This window comes from Triturus cristatus, chromosome 3_1, assembly GCF_964204655.1.
Source record: "Triturus cristatus chromosome 3_1, aTriCri1.1, whole genome shotgun sequence".
NCBI lineage: Eukaryota > Metazoa > Chordata > Amphibia > Caudata > Salamandridae > Triturus > Triturus cristatus.
The window spans coordinates 1172032346-1172055764 of NC_140583.1; the positions used below are offsets into that span (position 1 = coordinate 1172032346).

The window sequence follows — 23419 nt, forward strand, 5'->3', positions numbered from 1 at the left end:
TTACAAGCTGCTTCTGTGGGTGGCACAACCAGTGCTGCAAGCCCACCAGCAGCATTTGAGTTACAAGCCCTGGACACACATGGTGCACTGTACTAGGGTCTGACAAGTAAATCAAATAACCCAATCATGGAGTCACTAATCAATACATCAATTTACCATAGGGAGCACTTGCACTGTGGCACTGAATAGCAGTGGCACAGTGCCCAAAGCATCTAAACCAGCAAAACATATCAAAAACAGAGGAGGCAATCAGAAACAATGGAAGGGAGACTTACGCCAGTGGTACCAGGTCTAACAGTAAGTTTACTTCAAAAATAGAAAATTCCTCTGATGTAAGCACCAGAAGAGTTTACTATTCTTGGTAGGAGGACGAGACAGTCACATCCTATTAACCAGTGAGGTAGTGCAGAGGACATGAATGTCTCAACTCCTCACCAAAGGGGTACGTTCATATGCATGCCTTTTCAAAATTGGAAGCAGCAGGAGAGGGAACTAATCTTCTGTGAACTCCGATGTTCTACCCTAGGCAGCTCAGGACAAGAATGGAATTTGCAGAGCCCCCAAGAGATACCAAAATAAGAGCTGCCTGTTTGAAGCCTGAGACTAGAACACAAACAATGAGGCAAACAGTACTCCCCTCCACAACCAGATTATGTCAGATAGGTACAAAGTCTAGTAAAGCTCAGATGACATTCTGTGGCATAGCAAGGAACTACTTACGTTCCTAAACTTGTAGCAGAAAAATAAGTCATATCTGTGACATACCATGGGCCAGTCCCAAAACCTGAGGGACAATTCAGCAACCCAATGCCTGAATGGTGCCTCATCCAGACAAGCCAATGGTTGAAGCAAGCTAATCTAAAGCTGCCTTTATATGTGTGTTTGTTGTATGTGTATGCTATGAGATGTTGTTGCGTGGTGTATTTTGTGTGGTGATATGATGACTGCCAAAAACAGCCTAAAGGTGGGTGTTGTCAGACCTAACAAGCATTGGCATAGCCAATAGGTCTCGCCTCTGGGACCTTATAAGTGTTTAGTTATCCAGCACAATATCCTTGGTGCAACAACATCAAGTGTTGCATAGCTAAAAACTTATAAGGTCACAAAGGCGAGACCTATTGGCTATACCAATGCTTGTTTAAAGTTACAACTGTCCAGGCTCTACTCGCGACAGCTGATACCGATCCCACAGGTGTAAAACAACATGCGGTCCCCAAACGCCACAGGTTCCACACCTTGGAGTACAAAAACATCCCCACACCAATCACTGTTTACTTTTTATCTCTGGTCTTTAAGATCATGACTGCACATATGTTTGCAATATTCACACACAAAATACACTACTGTTGCACTTAAACAATGCATGAAATCTTATGCTGTATTTGTTAATTATACGTAATTTGTTTGGTCACCTGGGGTTTTGGACGGCATGTCTGGAGTGGCTCTTTTTGCACTGTATTTTATATTTTAAGAGTCCAGGCACATCCTTGTACTTTCCAAACTAAGAACAGTGACAAATTAAAACCTTATTGAAGGCACACATGGCCTTTGTACTACATACACAGCTGATGCTCTCTCTCTCATGGACATCCAGACGTTCTTCCATCCTATCCATAATTACACGTATGCATCCGTTTATTTTATAACTTACGGGGTTGGTTATCAATAGATCAAATATATTGCTTTGCAGTCTCTTGAGCAGACCCGTGCATAAAGGGACTGCTCTTTGTTAAAGGAATCGTTTCTTCACTTACCAATGTGAGCCTAACCCGCCAAAGTTGTGGGAATTGTTACAGTCCAATCTTTTTAGGGCTTGGACTGTGGCGTGCGTTGGGGGTGTCTAGTGTTCAGGTCACCACCATCGCTACTCTCCACTACAATAAGTGTTCACCTACGCATGACCACCACACACTGCTGCCAACACCTGCCAGATCCACCATTTCTCACTTCACTGCTCGCCAGTCCCGTCACATTCTGCCTCCATCAACCGCTACAGGCGCCCTCCACCCCTTGCAGTCGAAGCGGTGTTACTATTAGTTATGGTAATCTCCGTACACCTAGGACCGGTGGGTCACCCTTGGATTTACAGCGCCATAGATTGATTGACTAGTGATGCAAAGAATATGAAGGGCAAGCGTGACTGTAAAGATTGTGCCGTGCTTTTCCGGTACTGACTGTCATCACTAGGAGTCCTTAAGGAACCTCTGTTCAAACACGTACTGATCAGTGTTTTTGAGGTGAAAACCAAAGACAGGACAGATTGATAAAGCCGTTTCCCACCATATATTTTAAGAAGCCCACCAGAGAAAACCCTTTAGCGTGGATGTCGTACGCCAGTGAAAATATATGGGGGGGTTATTTCGAGCAAATGTAATACCAAACATGCATTCAGGCATTTATACCTACTCCAAAGTAAATTCAAGTTTATTACCACCGTACCGCAAGATTTTTAGGCAAAAACCATTTTTTGTACTGCTTCGCGGACTTCATGTAACAATTAATTTACACATTAAAACAAGACTACTAATACAAAGTGTAGTGGGGAGGGATTTGTAAGTGAGAACTAATTGAAGCTTTCAGAAAAGATAATGAATTCAAATACAAAAAAAGTTTCGCAAGAAAGTCAAATTAACTAGTCTCCAGAGCGAAGAAAAAGTGTGATTAAAAGCAATGTTTCCAGAAGAGTTAATTGTCTTAGTCCCAAATGTGTTTTATGCTGCTGTTCATCCTATCTTGGTCACTGGAACTGACTTGCTTGTCTCAGTCCAAATTCATGCCGGATAGTGTCACTTTTTTGTGAGCAGTTTTGTATAGCGCAAACTCAACCCTAAGGTATTGGAGCGCTACATTACACAAGGACACATTCATTTGTTGGTAGGCACAGGGAAATTAAGTGATTTGCCCAGAATCACAGGATGTGAGCCGACGCCGAGACTCGAACCTGGTTCCCCAGCGCCAAAGTCGGCAGCTCTGGCCATTATGCCACAGCCCTTAACTTTATATACCCACATCTTCGATACAAATTCATGTTACAACGGATTGAGGAGATAAGTGCATTTAATATCAAAATACTTTATTTCCGGAACTAATGAAAGTGTGGCATAGGCTACCACACATGAAGAAATACGTTCTGGGCGTCCAAATAATTGCTTGTTTTTCCATTGCGCTTCATACCAAGCTTGAGCTCATGTGCACATATGCACTAAATTCTGTTAACAATACAAACCGCAGTTCTGTTGCATCTGGCGGTACCCCATTTAATGGCACTCATTTCTCCAATTGCGTAAGTGCCAGGATTCGGTCTCGTGATCTGCAAGTTTCAGAGGTGATAATTCAGTTACAAACCTCCTTACTCTTCATAAATTTGCAAGGAAAAAAACACCCTTTTAATTGACGGGGCCATGCCATGAAAACAAACAAGCGCGCGCGGCAAGGCGCGATAATTGCTACCATATGGCGCCAGCTGCTCGCTCCCGCAAGTGAATCGCCAGACGTGCACGCGTTGCCATTGGAAGCAATGCAACACGTGCACGTTTTTGTAGGGAAAGCTTTGCCGATGACTAAAGGTCTCTTTCCTAAGCAGCGCGAATGCGCGCTGCGTAAGCGAGACCTAAAAATGGGTTCATTGCATAAGCAAAACCATAACATTTTACCTAAACCACCGAGCTGGCCAAGTTATATAATTTTTTCTGGTTTTCGTTTATTATTTCTTTTGTTCTATATCTTCATTATTTTTGTGTTGACTACTTCCAACATACCAGTCCAGTAACACATTATATAATCTAACACCTGGAAGGATGCGTAAACCTTTGATCCCAAATCACAGCCACTATGCCCCGTCCCAGTCGCTTACCAGTTTCATCATCATCTCTATCGCCCAAATTTGAAGGCTAAAGAAAACTCTAGTATGATGCCATACTCATTGAAGACCAGTTATCCTTAAACTATATCATGAGGTCAACCAAAAATGACCAGCAGGCCCTCTAGCTAACCTCTGAAACCTATGAGAAACTGAAGAAGATGGTCAAGAAGAATAACTGATGGAAGGGATGATCTTGATAACAGCCTACAATTCACGTACTCGTAACCCACCATTTCCAACACATCATCTAGGCTTCCTATTAATCACATTTTAAAAACTGGAAATGTCACCAGTGTCACATTTCAAAAACTCCCCTCATCTACAATGCACTTTGCTATTCGCCCTAATCATGAATACAAATGAACTACCAAAAACCTCTTATGATGATAGCAATCAGTCATTTCTCTTCTCATTTCTGGTAGTTAGGTAAAGATTATTTTAAACTGTCATGTTACACACTGTTTAGCGTGTTATACGCTCTCCTACAGACCTGACTTTCTTTACTCCATGAAGCCTAGTTAATCATCACACTTGCCAATCCACAGGCTCTGCCTTACACAAAAGTCAGTTTTAAAATGAGCACATCACCATAAATCAAGATATTCCACACACTCACAATGAACAGTCTAAACCAAAAGTATCTAAACTATACATTGAATCTCTGAAAATCAAACACCAATAAGCATCAGACACAATCGAGTGAGGGTTTTCTTACTGCCATGCAAAAGGTTTTTCCTTTTGAAAATGTACTATGATGCTATGGAAATGTTGTGAGCACTACATAAATAGGAATTTAACATAATAACATCCCACTACTGCACCACACTGTTAATAAGTCTACATTAATACACAGCAAATAGTGAACCCTGTTTTGCCTCCAGCAACATAACTGTCAGGTCGTGGGAATTCAAACTAGATAGAGATGGGTCTTTTCTTATAGTCAATGGTAAAACCTCAAGAGAATGAGAGGCAGAATATATAATCCTTAAAGATTTTCAGTTTACATTAGCAACAACACCAATCTGTGCATGTTTATAACAATAAAATATTAAGCATAAATGTACAAATGCAATGTTACTGAGTGTTGGCTTATTACATTAATTTTTATTCAACAGATTTTGAGAAATTGGCTATAGAACATACCACCCAGTAAACACAGAGGAACTGAACTCACCGATCTGAACAGTAACAGGTTGGCTTTTCACTCCAACCCCAGCACTAGTTGCCGCTGCCACTTCGATGCGGTACAGCATGCCGGGCGCAAGATCCTTGATGATGGTCGAATGGATGGCACCATCCACAGTTTGGTTAACATGAAATTGGGTTTCATTCCCTGAACACCAAATCTGTACGAAAAAGGGGAGCAGGCCATATTAAACAAGCTGTCTTTCCAAGCTAGGAATAAGTTCACCTCTCAGGACCTGGGGGCAGATTTACAAGGAACTGACGCATCTGCATAGATGCGTCAGTTCCCTTGGGTCAGTGACGAATGTCCTTGCCCCACTACTGATGAGCTTTATTTACAATACAGTGCTCCTTGGCACAAGAATTAACAGATGCATCCGAAATTCTGACGCATCTGTTGGCACAAAAGTGATGCATTGCCGGAGTTGCTCATGAAAGTGACACTACAGCAATGCGCCACAACAGATGGGTGAGTTCCATTAAAAAAAGCTCTGCGTCATTCCTTACGCCTGGTCTGAACAGGCGTAGGGATTTTGATGCAGTGAAGATGTAGAGTGAAGCATTAAAATCTTGTAGATTTCACTGCGTCAGTTCTACATGGCTTTTTGCATGGGAACTCCCACTCTGCATACATTAAACCTGATGCAGGTATAATGTGGCGCAGGGCTTTACAACTTGACGCATCTCCATAGATGCGTCGTGTTGTAAATTGGCCACGTTTTTTAAGCCGCTGCTGCGTCACAAAAGTGACAAAACGGCGGCGCAAAAGTGTCGCAAGGGGCTTGTACATCTACCCCCGGGGATGTGATGTGGTTTATTTAAGAGAGGCCGAGGTATGATCTGACATGCAGCTTTAGGCTTTAACTTATCCCCCAAAAATGTCCACCCTAAATGCAATAATTGAAGTGACACGTATTTTTAGCACCAGAATTGCCAGTGTATGGTATAAACTCGTATAGCATAAACACATTAAGTACTGATCACATAAAATACAAGAGTTTAATAAAATGTAAATATTTTAAGGGCAGCATGTCTCTATTTAGAGTGTTACACTAACATACAAATGTAAACTTAAAACGCAACATTTTGGCATTTGAACAAATAAAACATACAGCGAAACATAAATTTGGGACACTGCAATTTTTTTTAAAAAAGTCTTACAAATAAAGTGGTTTGTGTGTTTTTTAAATGCTAAAGTGCGTCTGTGTATAACAGAATCCTTGCAAAGATCACGAGACAGAAAATGGAGCCTGGTAGTGTCTTTTCTGAAGTGCCCTCCTCCCACGTACCCACCCTGCACATCTGCCTATGGATGCTTTACCCGGTATTCTTGAATGATTCCATTCTGGATCTCGACAAGAGGTGGTTCCCAGGATACACTGATGTCTGTGCTGTTGCTTAATCCCAGCATTACCACACTGATGACTTGAGGAGGACCAATAGGAACTAGAAAATAAGGTAAAATAGAGACTTTAGATGTGTCCTTTTATACTTAGTATTAAAAATGTAAAAAAAAAAAAAAAAAAAAAAGGTTCCCCCATAGGAAACGTCTCTTTAAACAAAGGCTAATGAAATATATTTTTGGGTGAAAAATTTAGATTTTTCACAGCCTGGTGGGCAGAAAATCTGGATTTTATTAAAGACACGGAGGCCAGGATTATGCAAATCTCCTTTATTGCGCAGCTCACAGCAGCAACAATGAAGAGATCTAGAACTTCGTAAAACATTCCATCATAGTATAAAGTCCATGTGCACGCAGTCATCTCCCTTCTTTGTGCAGCGAACAAGATAACTTCAAAAATATTCTTCTCAAACAACATTTTTCTAATAAGATTCTTTCAAATAACTTCCTTAGAGAAGACATCAGATCTCCGAAATCAATTAATCTGAAAGAAAATAACAGAGTCATATTACAAGGGAGGGTTTAAATGTGGAGGGATAATCCTGGCCTCCGTGTCTTTAATAAAATCCAGATTTTCTGCCCACCAGGCTGTGAAAAATCTAAATTTTATGGCATGACACGGAGGCCAACATTATGCAAGTTCAAAGTGTATTTAACACATTATCAATAGCATTTGTTACAGGTTTAAAATAACAACTTTTAAAAATCCGTTCATTTGACCAGTCTGCGGCCCTAAGGATATCTTGAAGGCCGCCACCCAAAACAAAAGCTTTTGAAGCTGAAGCACCTCTAAGAGAATGAGCACCAAAAACAGAAATATCAATCCCGGCTTCCTTCATAACATCCTTAACCCATCTAGCCAAGGTGGGGGAAGAAACCGCTCTATGAGGAGGTCTATGAGAAATTAATAATTGGTCAACAGAATTTCTTATTCCTAAAGTTCTCTTTTCGTATTCTAACAAACACTTGACAACACATAAGCTTTCATTCTCAGGAAAAAAGGGATAGAAGACCGAACTTGACATAGTTTTAGTTCTTTTCTTAAGGAAGAAACAAACTCCCTCAGGTTGAAAAGCCCTACTAGAGATGTCTAAGGCTTTGACGTCCGATGTTCTTCTGAAGGAAACAAGACATAATAAAACAGTGAGTTTATAGGAGAGTCTCTTTAGAGAGAGGGAAGAATTCTCACCCCAATTTACGACTAATCTGAGAACGTCCCTAACGTCCCATAAAGCAGAATACTTGGGTATGGGTGGATTTATGACACGCATACTGCGCATGATTTTTTTGGTTAATAGGTTCTGACCTACCGAGATACCATCTACTAGACAATGCCCTGCTGCAATTGCTGATCTATAGACGTTAACAGTACGATAAGCTAGACCTGAAGCGAAAATTTCAGATAAGAAATTAATAACTTGAATTAGATCGACTGAAATGGGATCGTAATTCCGTCGAACGCACCAACAAACCCATTTACGCCAAGCCAGTCTATAAGCTTTCCTTGTCCCAGGTGCCCAAGACTCTGATATGAGTCTGAAAGCGTTCTCCGAAATTCCTGGGAGGCGCCATTGTCTCCTGAAATCCTCCAAGCCATCAAAGACAGGAGGCCTTGAATCACAAGGGGGTGGCGTTCTCCGCGAGGACCTGAGATTATCGTCTCGAACGTAGGGATGAGAATTGGAAAGTCTATGGACATTTCCATTAGAATTGGGAACCAAGCTTGGGACCTCCAAAGTGGGGTTACTACTACCACTGGATCCTTGTTTCTCCGGACTTGAATGAGAAAGCGAGGGAGCATGGCAAAAGGAGGGAAAGCATAAGGGTTCAGACCAAGCCAGTTCTGAAAGAAGGCATCTACCGCCAACGCCTGAGGGTCCGGTCTCCAACTGAAGAAACTCGGTAGTTGAGTGTTGAGTCTGTCTGCAAACAGATCTATTCCAAAGGGACCCCATAAAGCTTGAATGGACAGGAAAACATGTCTGTTCAGTTTCCAATTGCTGGAATCTTTGAAATTCCTGGAAAACCAGTCTGCGACCCCATTGTTCAGGCCTGGAATGTGTTCTGCAACCACTGAGATACCTTTGTTGAGGCAATAGGCCCAAAAATTCTTGGCCAGGTCCGAAAGACCTTTGGAGTGAGGTCCCCCCATTTTGTTCACGTATCTCACGGCAGAGACATTGTCCATGCGGAGCATGACTGAACACTTCATCATGTCTTTCGTGAAGCTCCGGATTGCAAAGGATCCTGCCAGTAGTTCTAGGCAGTTGATATGTAGCTGTTTCTCTAGAGGAGACCAAAGGCCCCCTGTTGACGAGTTGCCGCATGTGGCACCCCAACCTAGAAGGCTCGCATCGGAATCTATTATCAAGTCCGGTTCCTCCCCAAAGATGGCTCTGCCATTCCACGCTTCTGCATTCCTCAACCACCAAAGTATCTCTTTCCTGGAGTCTGGGTCCAGGTACACGATCTGAGAGTAAGAAGGATTCCTTCTCAGGGCTTTTGCTTTGAGTCTCTGAAGTGCCCGGTAATATAATGGGCCTGGATATATGGCTTGGATAGTCGAGGAGAGGAGGCCTAGTATTCTGGCTAAGGATTTTAAGGGAAAGGATTGAATCCTTAGAATTTTCCTTAACTCTTTCCTGAGTTTTCTTAGTTTTTCCCCGGGGAGTTTTAACTCTGCCTGAACTGTATCTACTGTAAAACCAAGGAACTGAGTGACTTGGGTTGGAGTTGTTGAAGATTTCTGTGTGTTTATCATGAACCCCAAGTGTTCTAAAAGATTTATCGTCAGAATTGTATGTTGAGAGGCAACTTCTTTGGACTGAGCCATTAATAAAATGTCGTCCAGATATAGAATTAGTCTTATTCCTTGATTCCTTAGCCAAGCCGCTACTGGGCGGAGTATCTTGGTAAAGCACCAAGGGGCTGATGATAGACCGAAGGGAAGGCTTGAAAACTGCCATAGCTTCCCTTCCCATAGGAATTGAAGGAATTTTTGGTGTGCGGGCCAAATGGGAATGGTGAGGTAAGCGTCCTTTAGGTCTAGACGAGTGAGCCAATCTCCCTTCCTTAGGATGTCCCTGAGGAGGTATATCCCCTCCATTTTGAAGTGGCGATAGACCACCCATTGATTTAGTTCTTTTAGATTTATTACAGGTCTCATTTTCTTGTCTTTCTTTTCTACTAGGAAGACATTGCTGATGAAGCCAATCTCTTTCCCTTCTCGTATTGCCCCTTTTGTAAAAAGGTCTTTCACCTCTTGAGAGACTAGAGCAGAGTCCTTCTTTGAAAAAAGAATTTCCCTGGGGAATCTTTTCTGAATGGGTGAGTCTATGAATTCTATTTTGTAGCCCTTGACAGTATCCAATACCCAAGGGTCTTGAGTCACCATATTCCAGTTCCCATAAAATAGGGCTAGTCTCCCTCCCACCTTTATAGGGGTATCTAAATGGTCTTTGGTTAGGCTTACCTGCTGTGAAACCTCTTTGTCTTCTTTCACCCCTGAAGCCTCTTGAGCGGAACCTCTGTCTCTGTGGGTAGAATTGGGACTGAGTCGCGAAGCCGGAATGGGGAAATCTTCCTCCCCGTCCCATGAAGGATCTTGAAGAAAAGTTTCCTCGGCCGGGGAATCGACCCCGCATTCTCCCGGCCCTGTTAAAAACTCTACTATTAAAGACTTTTTTGATGTCCTTCTGGGACTTTTGGATGGAGTTAAATACTCCTACGTATTTGGCCATTTCTTTTATAAATTCTTCCCCAAAGAGAAGCCCTTGGGAGGACGCTCCTCCTTCTTTATTAGCAAGCTCAACGAGCTTTGGGTCAACCTTAAGGAGTACACTCTTACGTCTCTCATTAGAGATTGCAGTGTTAGCATTGCCTAACAGGCAGATTGCCCTTTGTGCCCATTGGCGCAGTTCTTTAGGGTCTATGGGATTGTTATTAACATAGGCTGATTCGGCCAACTCGAATATCTTGGTCAGGGGACCGGTGATGTCTAAAAGTCTATCCTGGCAAGATCTAAGTCCCTTGTCAAGACCTTTCCTGGGGTCTCTTCCTGTTTTGGCAATGAATGCCACCACCTTGGTGTCAAGGTCAGGGGTCATAGCTACCTTGTCGGGGAGGGAGGGCCGAGGGCATTCAGATCTAAGACGAGATCTTACCTCTTTAGGGATCTCCTTACGGAGCCAAAAGGAGAGATATTCCCCTATGTGTTGTGAGGGGACCCATTCGGGGGAGAGGGGGTGCTTAATAAGAAGAGGGTCAAACATGCACTCCCCAAAGGGGTCGAGGATTCCCATAGAAGACCCTGAGGCCTTAGATGCCTCACCTTGTGAATTCACAATCTCGCCTTCCTCCTCAGAGTCAAAGTCTGAGGAGTAGGAAAGGTCAATCTCATCCACCTCTTCGTCACTATCAATGAGGATGGGGTACTTAGGGCCTTTATTCTGCCCGTCAGATGTGCCCAAGGCACTGTCATTATCACCGCCAGTGCGTGAAGTCTGAATATTTAAGCATCTTGCTTTTTTGTTACCCTTAAGAGGGATGTCGGTGGATGTCCTTTTCCTTTGTGACGACATATTAGTTAAGTTCTCAATTTTTTTGTTAATGGTGTCGTCCAGTGACCCCATAACCTTGTCAAGGGCCTTGTTAATTAGTCCCTCTATCTTCTCCTCCATTGAGCTTGTTGAGGGATCCGACGACATGGTAGTGAGCACAGGTCTAAAAGTGAGTGAAGCCAGTTAACTGTGAAGTCGGTTTTAAAATCTGGGGAATGTAAAATGGCTGTTTGGGCTTTCAAAATGGAAGTTTGTACCTACGAAGGGTCTTTCTTTTAAAGGGATGTGCATTTCTAAGCAAATGTAGGTAGTTTATTAAGGGTCTTTCCTTTAATGTTCAAGTATTCTGGGTAATAGTCCCTCTTCAGTTTCAATAGTCCCTCTTTGTTTCAAACACCCTTTTTTTTTTTTTTTTTTATTGACTATTTCTTTATTAATTGGAGTATTGCCAGAGCAGAGAAAGGTTGGTAATTAAAATTGTTCCTTTATGTGAATGCGCGAAAGGAGTCTCCGTGAGCTCAGACGGAGTGTTTTGATGGCCTCGATCTCCGTGGCAACGCTGTTCGGACTCCCAGAGCTTCGTAGTCTCCGTGATCTTACACGGAGAACTCTGTTAGGCTCTGTCTCTGTGGCAACCCTGCGCGGTCTCCCGAGCCTCGGGTGGGGTCACAGGGTTGCCAGGGAGATGAAATAAACAATGGCGCGTTGACACGGGATCGGCGTTTGAAAGACGCCGATCCCGTGTAAGAGGATCCCTCCCCGGCTTTAGTAAGCCGAGGAAAGAGAAAGAAAGGGGAGCGGGCGGAGGGAAGTACGTCTCCTAACGGGGGAGAATCAAGAGGGAAGCAGAATAGGGAATTAACCCATAACCGAACGAGTTACAGTGAAGAGCGCTTGAAATGTTTGCAGCGCTTGAAATGTTTATAAAATCAAACCGGGAAGACCCGGATGGAGGAAAGTGGAGGAAGGGGTTGAATCCCACAGCATAGCGAATCGAGCTAGGAATATAAAGAAGCTACTATCGCATCTTATAAAAATAATAGATGATGAGACAAATATACACACTGGGTTGGGAAAGGGAGGGGCACATTCGTGCAGTCAATAATAGGGCACATCAGACAGCCACATATACAGGCAGACACAGAATAAGCATAGATGATAGTTAAGTATAGGTACTTATCTTGTGAGCAGCAGCAACAAAGAAGGGAGATGACTGCGTGCACATGGACTTTATACTATGATGGAATGTTTTACGAAGTTCTAGATCTCTTCATTGTTGCTGCTGTGAGCTGCGCAATAAAGGAGATTTGCATAATGTTGGCCTCCGTGTCATGCCATAAAATTAACAGTGATATTATCTAAACCGGCAATATTTTAGGAACATGGGCCATCATAGTTAATTTGGCACATGCCATGTGTTTACTGTGCTACATGCGAACTACAGCAACATGTAATATTGTACAATAGGCTTCTTCCGACTGCTCCTAATTTTCAAACCACTGACTACGTTTCTTGCCATTTTTACCAGACACAGCAAAGTGTATATCTATCTCCTTTCGCCAAAAGCATTAGTCTCAGACACCTGGTTATAATCTGCAACAGACTCATCTTCTGTGTTCTAAAAGTTCTGTCTACCATGGCATGACATTGCAATAAACCCCCATCTTCCTTCCCAGCTATTAGTGCCATCTTTAAGTATGGAGTTAGCATTCATATGTTCTCCCTTTAGTCCTCTTTCATCTGTCGCCAGAGCACTCATTACCCTGTTATACCACAAAATTGTGGTTTTAATATCGATCAGCCAATATATTGTAACCATGATGTTCAACTACCACCATATTGACAATGTACGGAGATGTGGAGTTAAGAATAGTCAATCTGTGCAAGCCTACATATACATATCTTCATGAATTGTAGGTAGTCAATGCAAGGTCGACATACCAAACATAACATTGTGGTATACATTGTTCTATACTCTGCAGGTTTCTGTGAATCCTGACTAATATTTTAACTCATAACTAGCAAACATATGTGCTTGAAATGTCATTACAAATCTAAGCATTTTTTCTTTTCCTTCGTAAGTATGTTTCCCAATAAACTTGCTATCTGAGCCCTTCCATTTTCTCTCATCGATATTGATATTTAACAAATAACATAAATGTTCACTTTTTGCCTCTGTTTTTGGCTTAATGTCAGTCCGTTTAATACTCTGTCTCTTCTTGATGATAATCCACTCTCTAAAATGGATTGTCATACTATGTTCTATCAGGAATCACCTTTCCAAATGACTCTTACTCCCTTCTACTTCTATTCATCCTCCTTCCCATTATCCTATTAAGGATCCTATGATTAATCATTAACAAACTATAACTGTTTCTGTTGAATAATCTAATTATACATGAAAAACCTATTAGCTGTACAATCCTACATTAGATTTGTTTCCCATGACTTCTATCTACTCTAGTCCCTATGCTCCCAAGTTATTAGAAACATTAGCACCTACAGCGTCCTCTCTAAAGACGTAGCAAATGACCTGTTAAGACCATGACCATCTTCAATATCCCTAGCACACTACTCAATGGTCTCCTAAGCAAAGTTCTCAATGGGTTATCCCCATTTATATCTAAAATATCCTACACTTCACACTCCAAGTTGCTAAACCTCGACAACAGAACATTCAAACTATGACACGGAGGTGCTTATTTAAGTGTCATATTCACAGCTTAAAAAGTAGTTCTTGCTTCATACTTTCAGTACTCAGCTAACCTTGCTGCCATTTCTTTTAAACCAATCAACCCATTTTCAGGAAACACTTCCATCTGTTGCACCCCTAAGCAGAATACCTCAGCTGTCCCACCTCCTAATTCCATCACTTTCACTCTGACACCCAGATCTGTGACTAAACCTAAAAGAAGCCACTGCAACAAGGGAGTATCCCAGGTCAAAGTCAATACTGTTCCACAACACTAGCCAGAAATACCACTGACCATCATCAGTGTTACCAACAGCTCAGTCTCCATAATGACTACAATATAAACACACAACAATGCCTACATCGAACCAGATGTGGTCAGCTAACCCCGTTGCGCACAGCCCTCGGCCATCGTAGTGGGGTTGGCTGCAGGGCCTGGCTTTCAGCCTGAACCCGCACTCAGCCCACCACAGGTAGCCAATCACTGCTGTACATGACAGTCAGACCCCACCCAACTGTGGATGGCCCATCTCTGACTTGCCCAGTGCACAACATGTCAATGGCAGCCAGCCCCTGCTGCGCACAGCAGATGTGGACTCCCTTGTTGTTAGTTGGGTTCCCAGATGTGAATGTGACTAAGCAGGCTCACAAAAACGTGCAATTCTATCTTCATTGTAGGTCATCGACTTCTGTAACCTCCTCAAAGACTCCAGTTACTGTGTCTTGCTTCTTTGTCCTCTTGGTCAGAGACTTGCTCCTCTCCTCACAACAATGTATACAGAACCTCAAGCAACCCAAGACCAGTTTCACTTTGATTGGAGCTCCTCAGTCAGGTGTAGTTTGGTTCCGGTGACACAGTGACCACATCTAGGCATACCCATTGCACTGAAGTACATAATCATCCATGGACATTTATGAAGATCCATGTCTGCTGAAACTAATGTAAACACCTCCTCTTCTCCACTTCCCAGAACTGCTAGGCTGAAAGCAGCTTATTCCATTGACCATTTGCACAATTTTTTCCAGTATTATTCAGCATAAAAGCAATATCTTTGGGTAGTCTCTGTTTAGTGATGGCTTTCAGATAAGTTTTTGGTCTACAAAAGATTCAATATAGTAGCTAGCAACACAAGTAATATATTGTTTGGTGATGGGCGTGGGTGCCTTTCAATGACACCAACAGAAAGTAATTATTAGAGAGGGGTAGCTACAAAGACCTTAAAATCTTTAAGAGTACCCCAACCCTCACCGAATGCCAAGTCACTTGGATTCCCCTTGGACTCTAACCCCACCCTCGAGGGACACAATGCCAAAACAAAACACTGCCTGGTACCAACTCTCTATGTTTTTTCCAGAAAGCAACTTCAGAGCTGTTGTTAGAGGCCTCATACTCTTGCATCTGAATTTTAGCAACACTCTACCCCACGGCCTCCGAGACTTCACACTGGCACTCCTCAAGGACATGGTACACACTGCAGCCTGTCTCAGCAGTGGCGGGAAGAAATAATATCACATTACTCCCATCCTGATGGAACTCTCTTCCCATGCCAGCCCACACCACATTCAAATCCAGCTACATAATTTACAGAACCATTATTACCAAACACTCCCCCCACCCCATCTTACAGAGAAGTTAACCCTCTCTGGTACCTCTTGGTACACCCGCAACCAGGCCACCATCAATCTGGAGACAAAGAAGTGTAATAAAGAAAAACAAGACAGCAAGCGTGTTCCACCTATGCACACAAGATATGGAACGTCAGTTCCCTATCCATGCTGCTCCAATTTAGAAAAGAATTGAAGACGCACCTCTCTTAAGACACACCATCAAATGCAGTAACAATCCAATAACCAGCTATCTCCCCCCTCTCTCGTTGACTGAATGCTTGCCATTGTCCCTGTACAGCACTCCACTGCGTTTTTGCCTAGGTTCGGTGCAAGCAAATGCCCTATTCATACATCTTGAGGTTTGGATTATGAGCAAGGATGGCATATTAAAAAAGAGCAACAGATCAGTTTAGAAATACATGATTAGATGCAACAGCACAATATACTTTGAGGTTAGTGATGAAAGCCCAACTGCAGACACCAAAGAATAGAATTAACTAAAGTGATACCCATCTGCATTTTCCCAAAATATTGCTACCAAACAGTGTCATACTCTTCATACTTTCCACAAGCTAGCATTGTTAATCGACAACATAGTTTCTAACCTCTACTATCTTCCCATTTGCCCGTCCTTTTAACTATCTTTTTGTTCGTTAACTTCCACTCCCTTAGCAACTAAATCTTCTACCAGCTTTCCAAATGTAATTAATCAATTTCTCAGTAATATCCATCTTTGCTTCTCACCTTCCTCGGAAGTTCGAACGCCCAGCAGCTCACTGTCTCTACCCTGAAATTCATCAAAGTATGGTCTGATCTTGATCTCGTACTCGGTGTCTTTCTTGAGCTCTGTCAGAATCGTACTGCGTTCAGAGGGGGATTTGACATCCTGGACCTGCCAGGCACCGGCCTTATTGTGATACATTACCCTGTATCCTTGGATAAATTGAGACTGCCGATCCACCTAAGACACAGGATAGAAAGTAATTAAACATAGAATCCATGAAAAGAGCCGTAAAATACTTCTAAAATTAGTTTAGCTGTCAGATACACTGTCTCGTGTTGTGTGGTCCATACAAGTAAATGCATTAAGAATGAGATGGGAAACAGCCTTTACACCATGGCTCAAACCACGCTGTGCCTTAACAGCGCGGTCCAAACCACAAATGCGTCTTTACAACGCATTCCTTTACCACCCAAGTCATTACAACGACTCACCTTCAGGGAAAGGATTGTTGGATTGATATTGGACTTTAACTCCAACACTTTCCCTACTGTTTCACAGGCTGAAGTTGAAATAGTTCATTTTACTATTCCAAATCGAGCGCTTTCCCTAAGGGAAGTTGTTGTAACAACTTGCGTGGTAACGGAATGCGTTGTAATGATGTGATTATGCATCAGATGCATTTGTTGTTCGGATCGCGTTATTAAGGCAGGTGTAATTAACGCCTGCGTGGTTTCGACATACAACCAATATTAAGCATTTAAAAGATTCAGTCAGAGCTCACAATATCCCTATCTGAACATATGATTTCATACTAATGATGCAAGGCAATATTTCTGTTCCCTATTATTGTGTCAGCTTGTGAAATTAAAAAATGTTCTTCCCATAAGAGTTTCCCTTGCCGAGAATTTTAACGTGTTCAGGATGATTTCCTCTAGGAAATATACAGCTCACATAATTTTCCATAGCCTATACTCCACATGGGTTAACCCTAGTAAACAAGACGCATGGCACCAATTATACTTTCATGGCAGTGGTGCCCTTATTTGGCTTGTAGAATCAGCTCTTTGAAAAAATACAATCAACATACACTCAGATAATGCCACCAAAGAAACACTACACTTGGTGACAGACGTGAATTGTAAAGCAATTACATCGTAAGAAATCAGGGTCCTTCAATATCAAGGTACACAACTCCATTGTGAGTGACTCCCACAGCACTCAGGAGTGGAGTAGTGTAAGTAAATTCTGGGGTTCTCTCCCACTTTCGGGGCAGCGGAAACTGATTGCCATAGACACTGAGATCATTCAGAAGTGTACTGACATGTAATGATTCTAAGCTATGTTTTCATATGTCTTGGGCACCTTGGATGCTTGGAAAAGTAAACACTGAGAGTTATCATATAACTTGAAATAATGGAGTTAGTTCTGACCACCTCAAAATTTGGAAAAATGCTCACATTTATCACACGATTCCTTATTATGTGCTCTAATTTATTTTGAGATGAAGCCTGCCCCAACCGGTCTGATTCTAAGTGTATCATCCTTGAAATATGAAGGGGTCTGCTAGATCTGACATATTTGGTGTGGTCCCCCCCCTCCCCTGCACATATTTTGTTTCCCCGCCTCCTGTTTTGCTGAATTTGTTTTTGTTGGCCTTAGAACTCTACGCACTTCACCACTGCTAACTAGTGCTACAGTGCTTATGCGCACACTACTAAACATGGTAAAATTGGCATATGCTCCCAATTGGCACATTTAATGTACTTGTAAGTCCCTAGTAAAGTGGTACTATATGTACCCAAGGCCTGTATATTGAATGCTACTAGTCGGCCACCATCACTCATTGTGGTAACCGCTTAAGAAGGCCTTCAAAATATTTTCTCAGACCTGCCATTGCAGTCTGTGTGCACTTTTAAACTACCATTTGAACCTGGCAAAATAAACCTCTTGCCAAACCTAAACCTTCCTTTTAAATACATATGTCTCCCCTGAAGGTGTTCCTTAAACAGAAAATGTTGGGCATGAACTTTTAATTTTTAAAACATTTTTTTACATTTTGATTTATACTGCAAACAAACATTTCCAGCAATCGGTTCCAATACAGAAGCATTCATTAAAGCATGATATACACCATACAGGCGAGAATACATAGTCGATAACAGCATCGGAGGCATCGAAGCATGACATTGAACAATCACATAAAACCATATCCTACCCACTAGGTCATCCCACATTATGAGGTTGTATAGACATCTAGAACTACATACTCTGATCCCACAATATAACGAGATTCAAAGTGCAACTACCCTTTACATATGTGCCAGCGTGATTCTTCTGTGAAGATTGCGAGTTGGAGTCCGTAGCAGGCAAGGGTGGGTGTTCAACTAGGTACAGGGTGAGGGGAGCCCATATATCCCGAGGTCTGGAGGTTACAGGTAGTAATTCAGAGTAGGTGTTTAATTTTTCCCCTGCCATAGGATCAGGTCACTCAACCAGTCCTTACATTTCGGATCCCTGCCCCTGCCCCATCTGCAAGCCACCCTGCGTCTGGCTAGTAGTATGCTAAATGTGACGAATCAACGTAGTGTTGCGGGTATTGCCTCCGTGTAACCCAGTAATGCCAGCAACGGTGTCCCCTATATGTCTAGAATGGTCCTATGTTGCAAGGCTGTAAATATCTGTTGCCTATATGACTGCACATCACTACAATCCGATGCCAAATGTAAGAAATCAGCACTATCCGTCCTGCATCTATCGCAGCGTGCCTTGTCCCGTAGCCCATAGCAATGTAATCTGGCACGGATGTAATAGAAACGATGTAGAAATTTATAATGTGTAATGCGAAGCCTACTATTCGAAGAGACGAGCTCAGTCTGTCGGCAGCAATAATTCAACTGCTGATCTGTTATGTCATACCCCAGTTCAGCCCACCATTTGGCTTGCGCCGGGCAAGAGGTATATTCCATTTCAGTGTATAAGCTGTGGTATAAAGTAGAGACAAGGTGAGAAGCTTCTGTAGCGCGCAGCATGTGATGTAACGAGCCAACTGTGGGGGGCTCCATGGGGTACGAAGGCGTGTGTTCCCTCAGGCCTTGCCTCAATCGCACATATAAAAAGGAGTCCATAGGTGATGGTTGGGAAGGCTGAAATAGTTGTAACATGTCCCTGAATTTCCCATTTTGATAAAGGTTCCCCCAGCAGCTGATGTTAAATTTAGATTTGGTCTTGACAAATATCCCCTCCTGAAGCAACGGCAATTTAGGATGATATGTGAGAGGAAGCAACGGGGAATAGAGCATCAATGCCTTAAGCATATGAGAAAGGCAATGCCAGGCTTTAATAGTACAATCAACTGAGGATGGCCCCTCGGGTCGACCCTCAGGAATTGACAGAATAAACCTGTCCAGCGGGATTGGATGTGCCAGCCAGTGTTCCTTGGCTACTTGGGGTGTATACCTGGGGGAATGAATCCAATAATGTGCAAAGTGCGCCTGAGCGCATAAATAATACAATTCAAAATTGGGTACGTCAAACCCTCCTTGGGAATAGGGGCGAGTGAGTATGTCCCATTGCAGCTGCGGTAGCTTGCCGCCCCAGACCAATCGTATGAGCTACGATCGAAGCATGTTAAAAAAAGGTCTACCAGGATATCGTGGTAATGTTGAGAAAGAAATATAAAAGTTTGGGAAGGATGACCAATTTTATGAGCAATATTCGGCCCGCGATGATGAGGGGGTGGGCAATCCACCTGTTGATGCATCCTATTATATGGTCAAGAGCGCAGGCATAGTTGCACCGCAGTCATTCTTCGCTATCATTGGTGATTATACCCCCAGATATTTCACTACTTCCGAACACCACTCAATAGGATAGTCGATAGCAAATGGAGTTGCTGCTGCGGTAAGTGGGAAAACCTGGGATTTAGCCCAGTTAATGGTTATTCCCGAGAGTCCACCAAATCTCACAAGTTAATTCTGGGGTTCTTTCCCACTTTCGGGGCAGCGGAAACTGATTGCCATAGACACTGAGATCATTCAGAAGTGTGCTGACATGTAATGATTCTAAGCTATGTTTTCATATGTCTTGGGCACCTTGGATGCTTGGAAAAGTAAACACTGAGAGTTATCATATAACTTGAAATAATGGAGTTAGTTCTGACCACCTCAAAATTTGGAAAAATGCTCACATTTATCACACGATTCCTTATTATGTGCTCTAATTTATTTTGAGATGAAGCCTGCCCCAACCGGTCTGATTCTAAGTGTATCTTCCTTGAAATATGAAGGGGTCTGCTAGATCTGACATATTTGGTGTGGTCCCCCCCCTCCCCTGCACATATTTTGTTTCCCCGCCTTCTGTTTTGCTGAATTTGTTTTTGTTGGCCTTAGAACTCTACGCACTTCACCACTGCTAACTAGTGCTACAGTGCTTATGCGCACACTACTAAACATGGTAAAATTGGCATATGCTCCCAATTGGCACATTTAATGTACTTGTAAGTCCCTAGTAAAGTGGTACTATATGTACCCAAGGCCTGTATATTGAATGCTACTAGTCGGCCACCATCACTCATTGTGGTAACCGCTTAAGAAGGCCTTCAAAATATTTTCTCAGACCTGCCATTGCAGTCTGTGTGCACTTTTAAACTACCATTTGAACCTGGCAAAATAAACCTCTTGCCAAACCTAAACCTTCCTTTTAAATACATATGTCTCCCCTGAAGGTGTTCCTTAAACAGAAAATGTTGGGCATGAACTTTTAATTTTTAAAACATTTTTTTACATTTTGATTTATACTGCAAACAAACATTTCCAGCAATCGGTTCCAATACAGAAGCATTCATTAAAGCATGATATACACCATACAGGCGAGAATACATAGTCGATAACAGCATCGGAGGCATCGAAGCATGACATTGAACAATCACATAAAACCATATCCTACCCACTAGGTCATCCCACATTATGAGGTTGTATAGACATCTAGAACTACATACTCTGATCCCACAATATAACGAGATTCAAAGTGCAACTACCCTTTACATATGTGCCAGCGTGATTCTTCTGTGAAGATTGCGAGTTGGAGTCCGTAGCAGGCAAGGGTGGGTGTTCAACTAGGTACAGGGTGAGGGGAGCCCATATATCCCGAGGTCTGGAGGTTACAGGTAGTAATTCAGAGTAGGTGTTTAATTTTTCCCCTGCCATAGGATCAGGTCACTCAACCAGTCCTTACATTTCGGATCCCTGCCCCTGCCCCATCTGCAAGCCACCCTGCGTCTGGCTAGTAGTATGCTAAATGTGACGAATCAACGTAGTGTTGCGGGTATTGCCTCCGTGTAACCCAGTAATGCCAGCAACGGTGTCCCCTATATGTCTAGAATGGTCCTATGTTGCAAGGCTGTAAATATCTGTTGCCTATATGACTGCACATCACTACAATCCGATGCCAAATGTAAGAAATCAGCACTATCCGTCCTGCATCTATCGCAGCGTGCCTTGTCCCGTAGCCCATAGCAATGTAATCTGGCACAGATGTAATAGAAACGATGTAGAAATTTATAATGTGTAATGCGAAGCCTACTATTCGAAGAGACGAGCTCAGTCTGTCGGCAGCAATAATTCAACTGCTGATCTGTTATGTCATACCCCAGTTCAGCCCACCATTTGGCTTGCGCCGGGCAAGAGGTATATTCCATTTCAGTGTATAAGCTGTGGTATAAAGTAGAGACAAGGTGAGAAGCTTCTGTAGCGCGCAGCATGTGATGTAACGAGCCAACTGTGGGGGGCTCCATGGGGTACGAAGGCGTGTGTTCCCTCAGGCCTTGCCTCAATCGCACATATAAAAAGGAGTCCATAGGTGATGGTTGGGAAGGCTGAAATAGTTGTAACATGTCCCTGAATTTCCCATTTTGATAAAGGTTCCCCCAGCAGCTGATGTTAAATTTAGATTTGGTCTTGACAAATATCCCCTCCTGAAGCAACGGCAATTTAGGATGATATGTGAGAGGAAGCAACGGGGAATAGAGCATCAATGCCTTAAGCATATGAGAAAGGCAATGCCAGGCTTTAATAGTACAATCAACTGAGGATGGCCCCTCGGGTCGACCCTCAGGAATTGACAGAATAAACCTGTCCAGCGGGATTGGATGTGCCAGCCAGTGTTCCTTGGCTACTTGGGGTGTATACCTGGGGGAATGAATCCAATAATGTGCAAAGTGCGCCTGAGCGCATAAATAATACAATTCAAAATTGGGTACGTCAAACCCTCCTTGGGAATAGGGGCGAGTGAGTATGTCCCATTGCAGCTGCGGTAGCTTGCCGCCCCAGACCAATCGTATGAGCTACGATCGAAGCATGTTAAAAAAAGGTCTACCAGGATATCGTGGTAATGTTGAGAAAGAAATATAAAAGTTTGGGAAGGATGACCAATTTTATGAGCAATATTCGGCCCGCGATGATGAGGGGGTGGGCAATCCACCTGTTGATGCATCCTATTATATGGTCAAGAGCGCAGGCATAGTTGCGCCGCAGTCATTCTTCGCTATCATTGGTGATTATACCCCCAGATATTTCACTACTTCCGAACACCACTCAATAGGATAGTCGATAGCAAATGGAGTTGCTGCTGCGGTAAGTGGGAAAACCTGGGATTTAGCCCAGTTAATGGTTATTCCCGAGAGTCCACCAAATCTCACAAGTTAATTCTGGGGTTCTTTCCCACTTTCGGGGCAGCGGAAACTGATTGCCATAGACACTGAGATCATTCAGAAGTGTGCTGACATGTAATGATTCCAAGCTATGTTTTCATATGTCTTGGGCACCTTGGATGCTTGGAAAAGTAAACACTGAGAGTTATCATATAACTTGAAATAATGGAGTTAGTTCTGACCACCTCAAAATTTGGAAAAATGCTCACATTTATCACACGATTCCTTATTATGTGCTCTAATTTATTTTGAGATGAAGCCTGCCCCAACCGGTCTGATTCTAAGTGTATCTTCCTTGAAATATGAAGGGGTCTGCTAGATCTGACATATTTGGTGTGGTCCCCCCCCTCCCCTGCACATATTTTGTTTCCCCGCCTCCTGTTTTGCTGAATTTGTTTTTGTTGGCCTTAGAACTCTACGCACTTCACCACTGCTAACTAGTGCTACAGTGCTTATGCGCACACTACTAAACATGGCAAAATTGGCATATGCTCCCAATTGGCACATTTAATGTACTTGTAAGTCCCTAGTAAAGTGGTACTATATGTACCAAAGGCCTGTATATTGAATGCTACTAGTCGGCCGCCATCACTCATTGTAGTAACCGCTTAAGAAGGCCTTCAAAATATTTTCTCAGACCTGCCATTGCAGTCTGTGTGCACTTTTAAACTACCATTTGAA

At 42.8% G+C, this 23419-nt stretch overlaps 1 protein-coding gene across 1 annotated transcript in view; it reads right to left on the reverse strand.

Annotated features, from left to right (window-relative positions):
- Positions 1-23419, reverse strand: part of ROBO3 (roundabout guidance receptor 3) — a 1168980-nt gene that overhangs the window by 285514 nt on the left and 860047 nt on the right. Inside the window, exons 14-17 of the mRNA XM_085646102.1 lie at positions 16053-16269; positions 6369-6493; positions 5037-5208; positions 89-99 (exon numbers count right to left, since the gene is read on the reverse strand). Coding sequence (XP_085502228.1) covers positions 89-99; positions 5037-5208; positions 6369-6493; positions 16053-16269 — 525 coding nt within the window. The remainder of the gene's footprint in view (positions 1-88; positions 100-5036; positions 5209-6368; positions 6494-16052; positions 16270-23419) is intronic.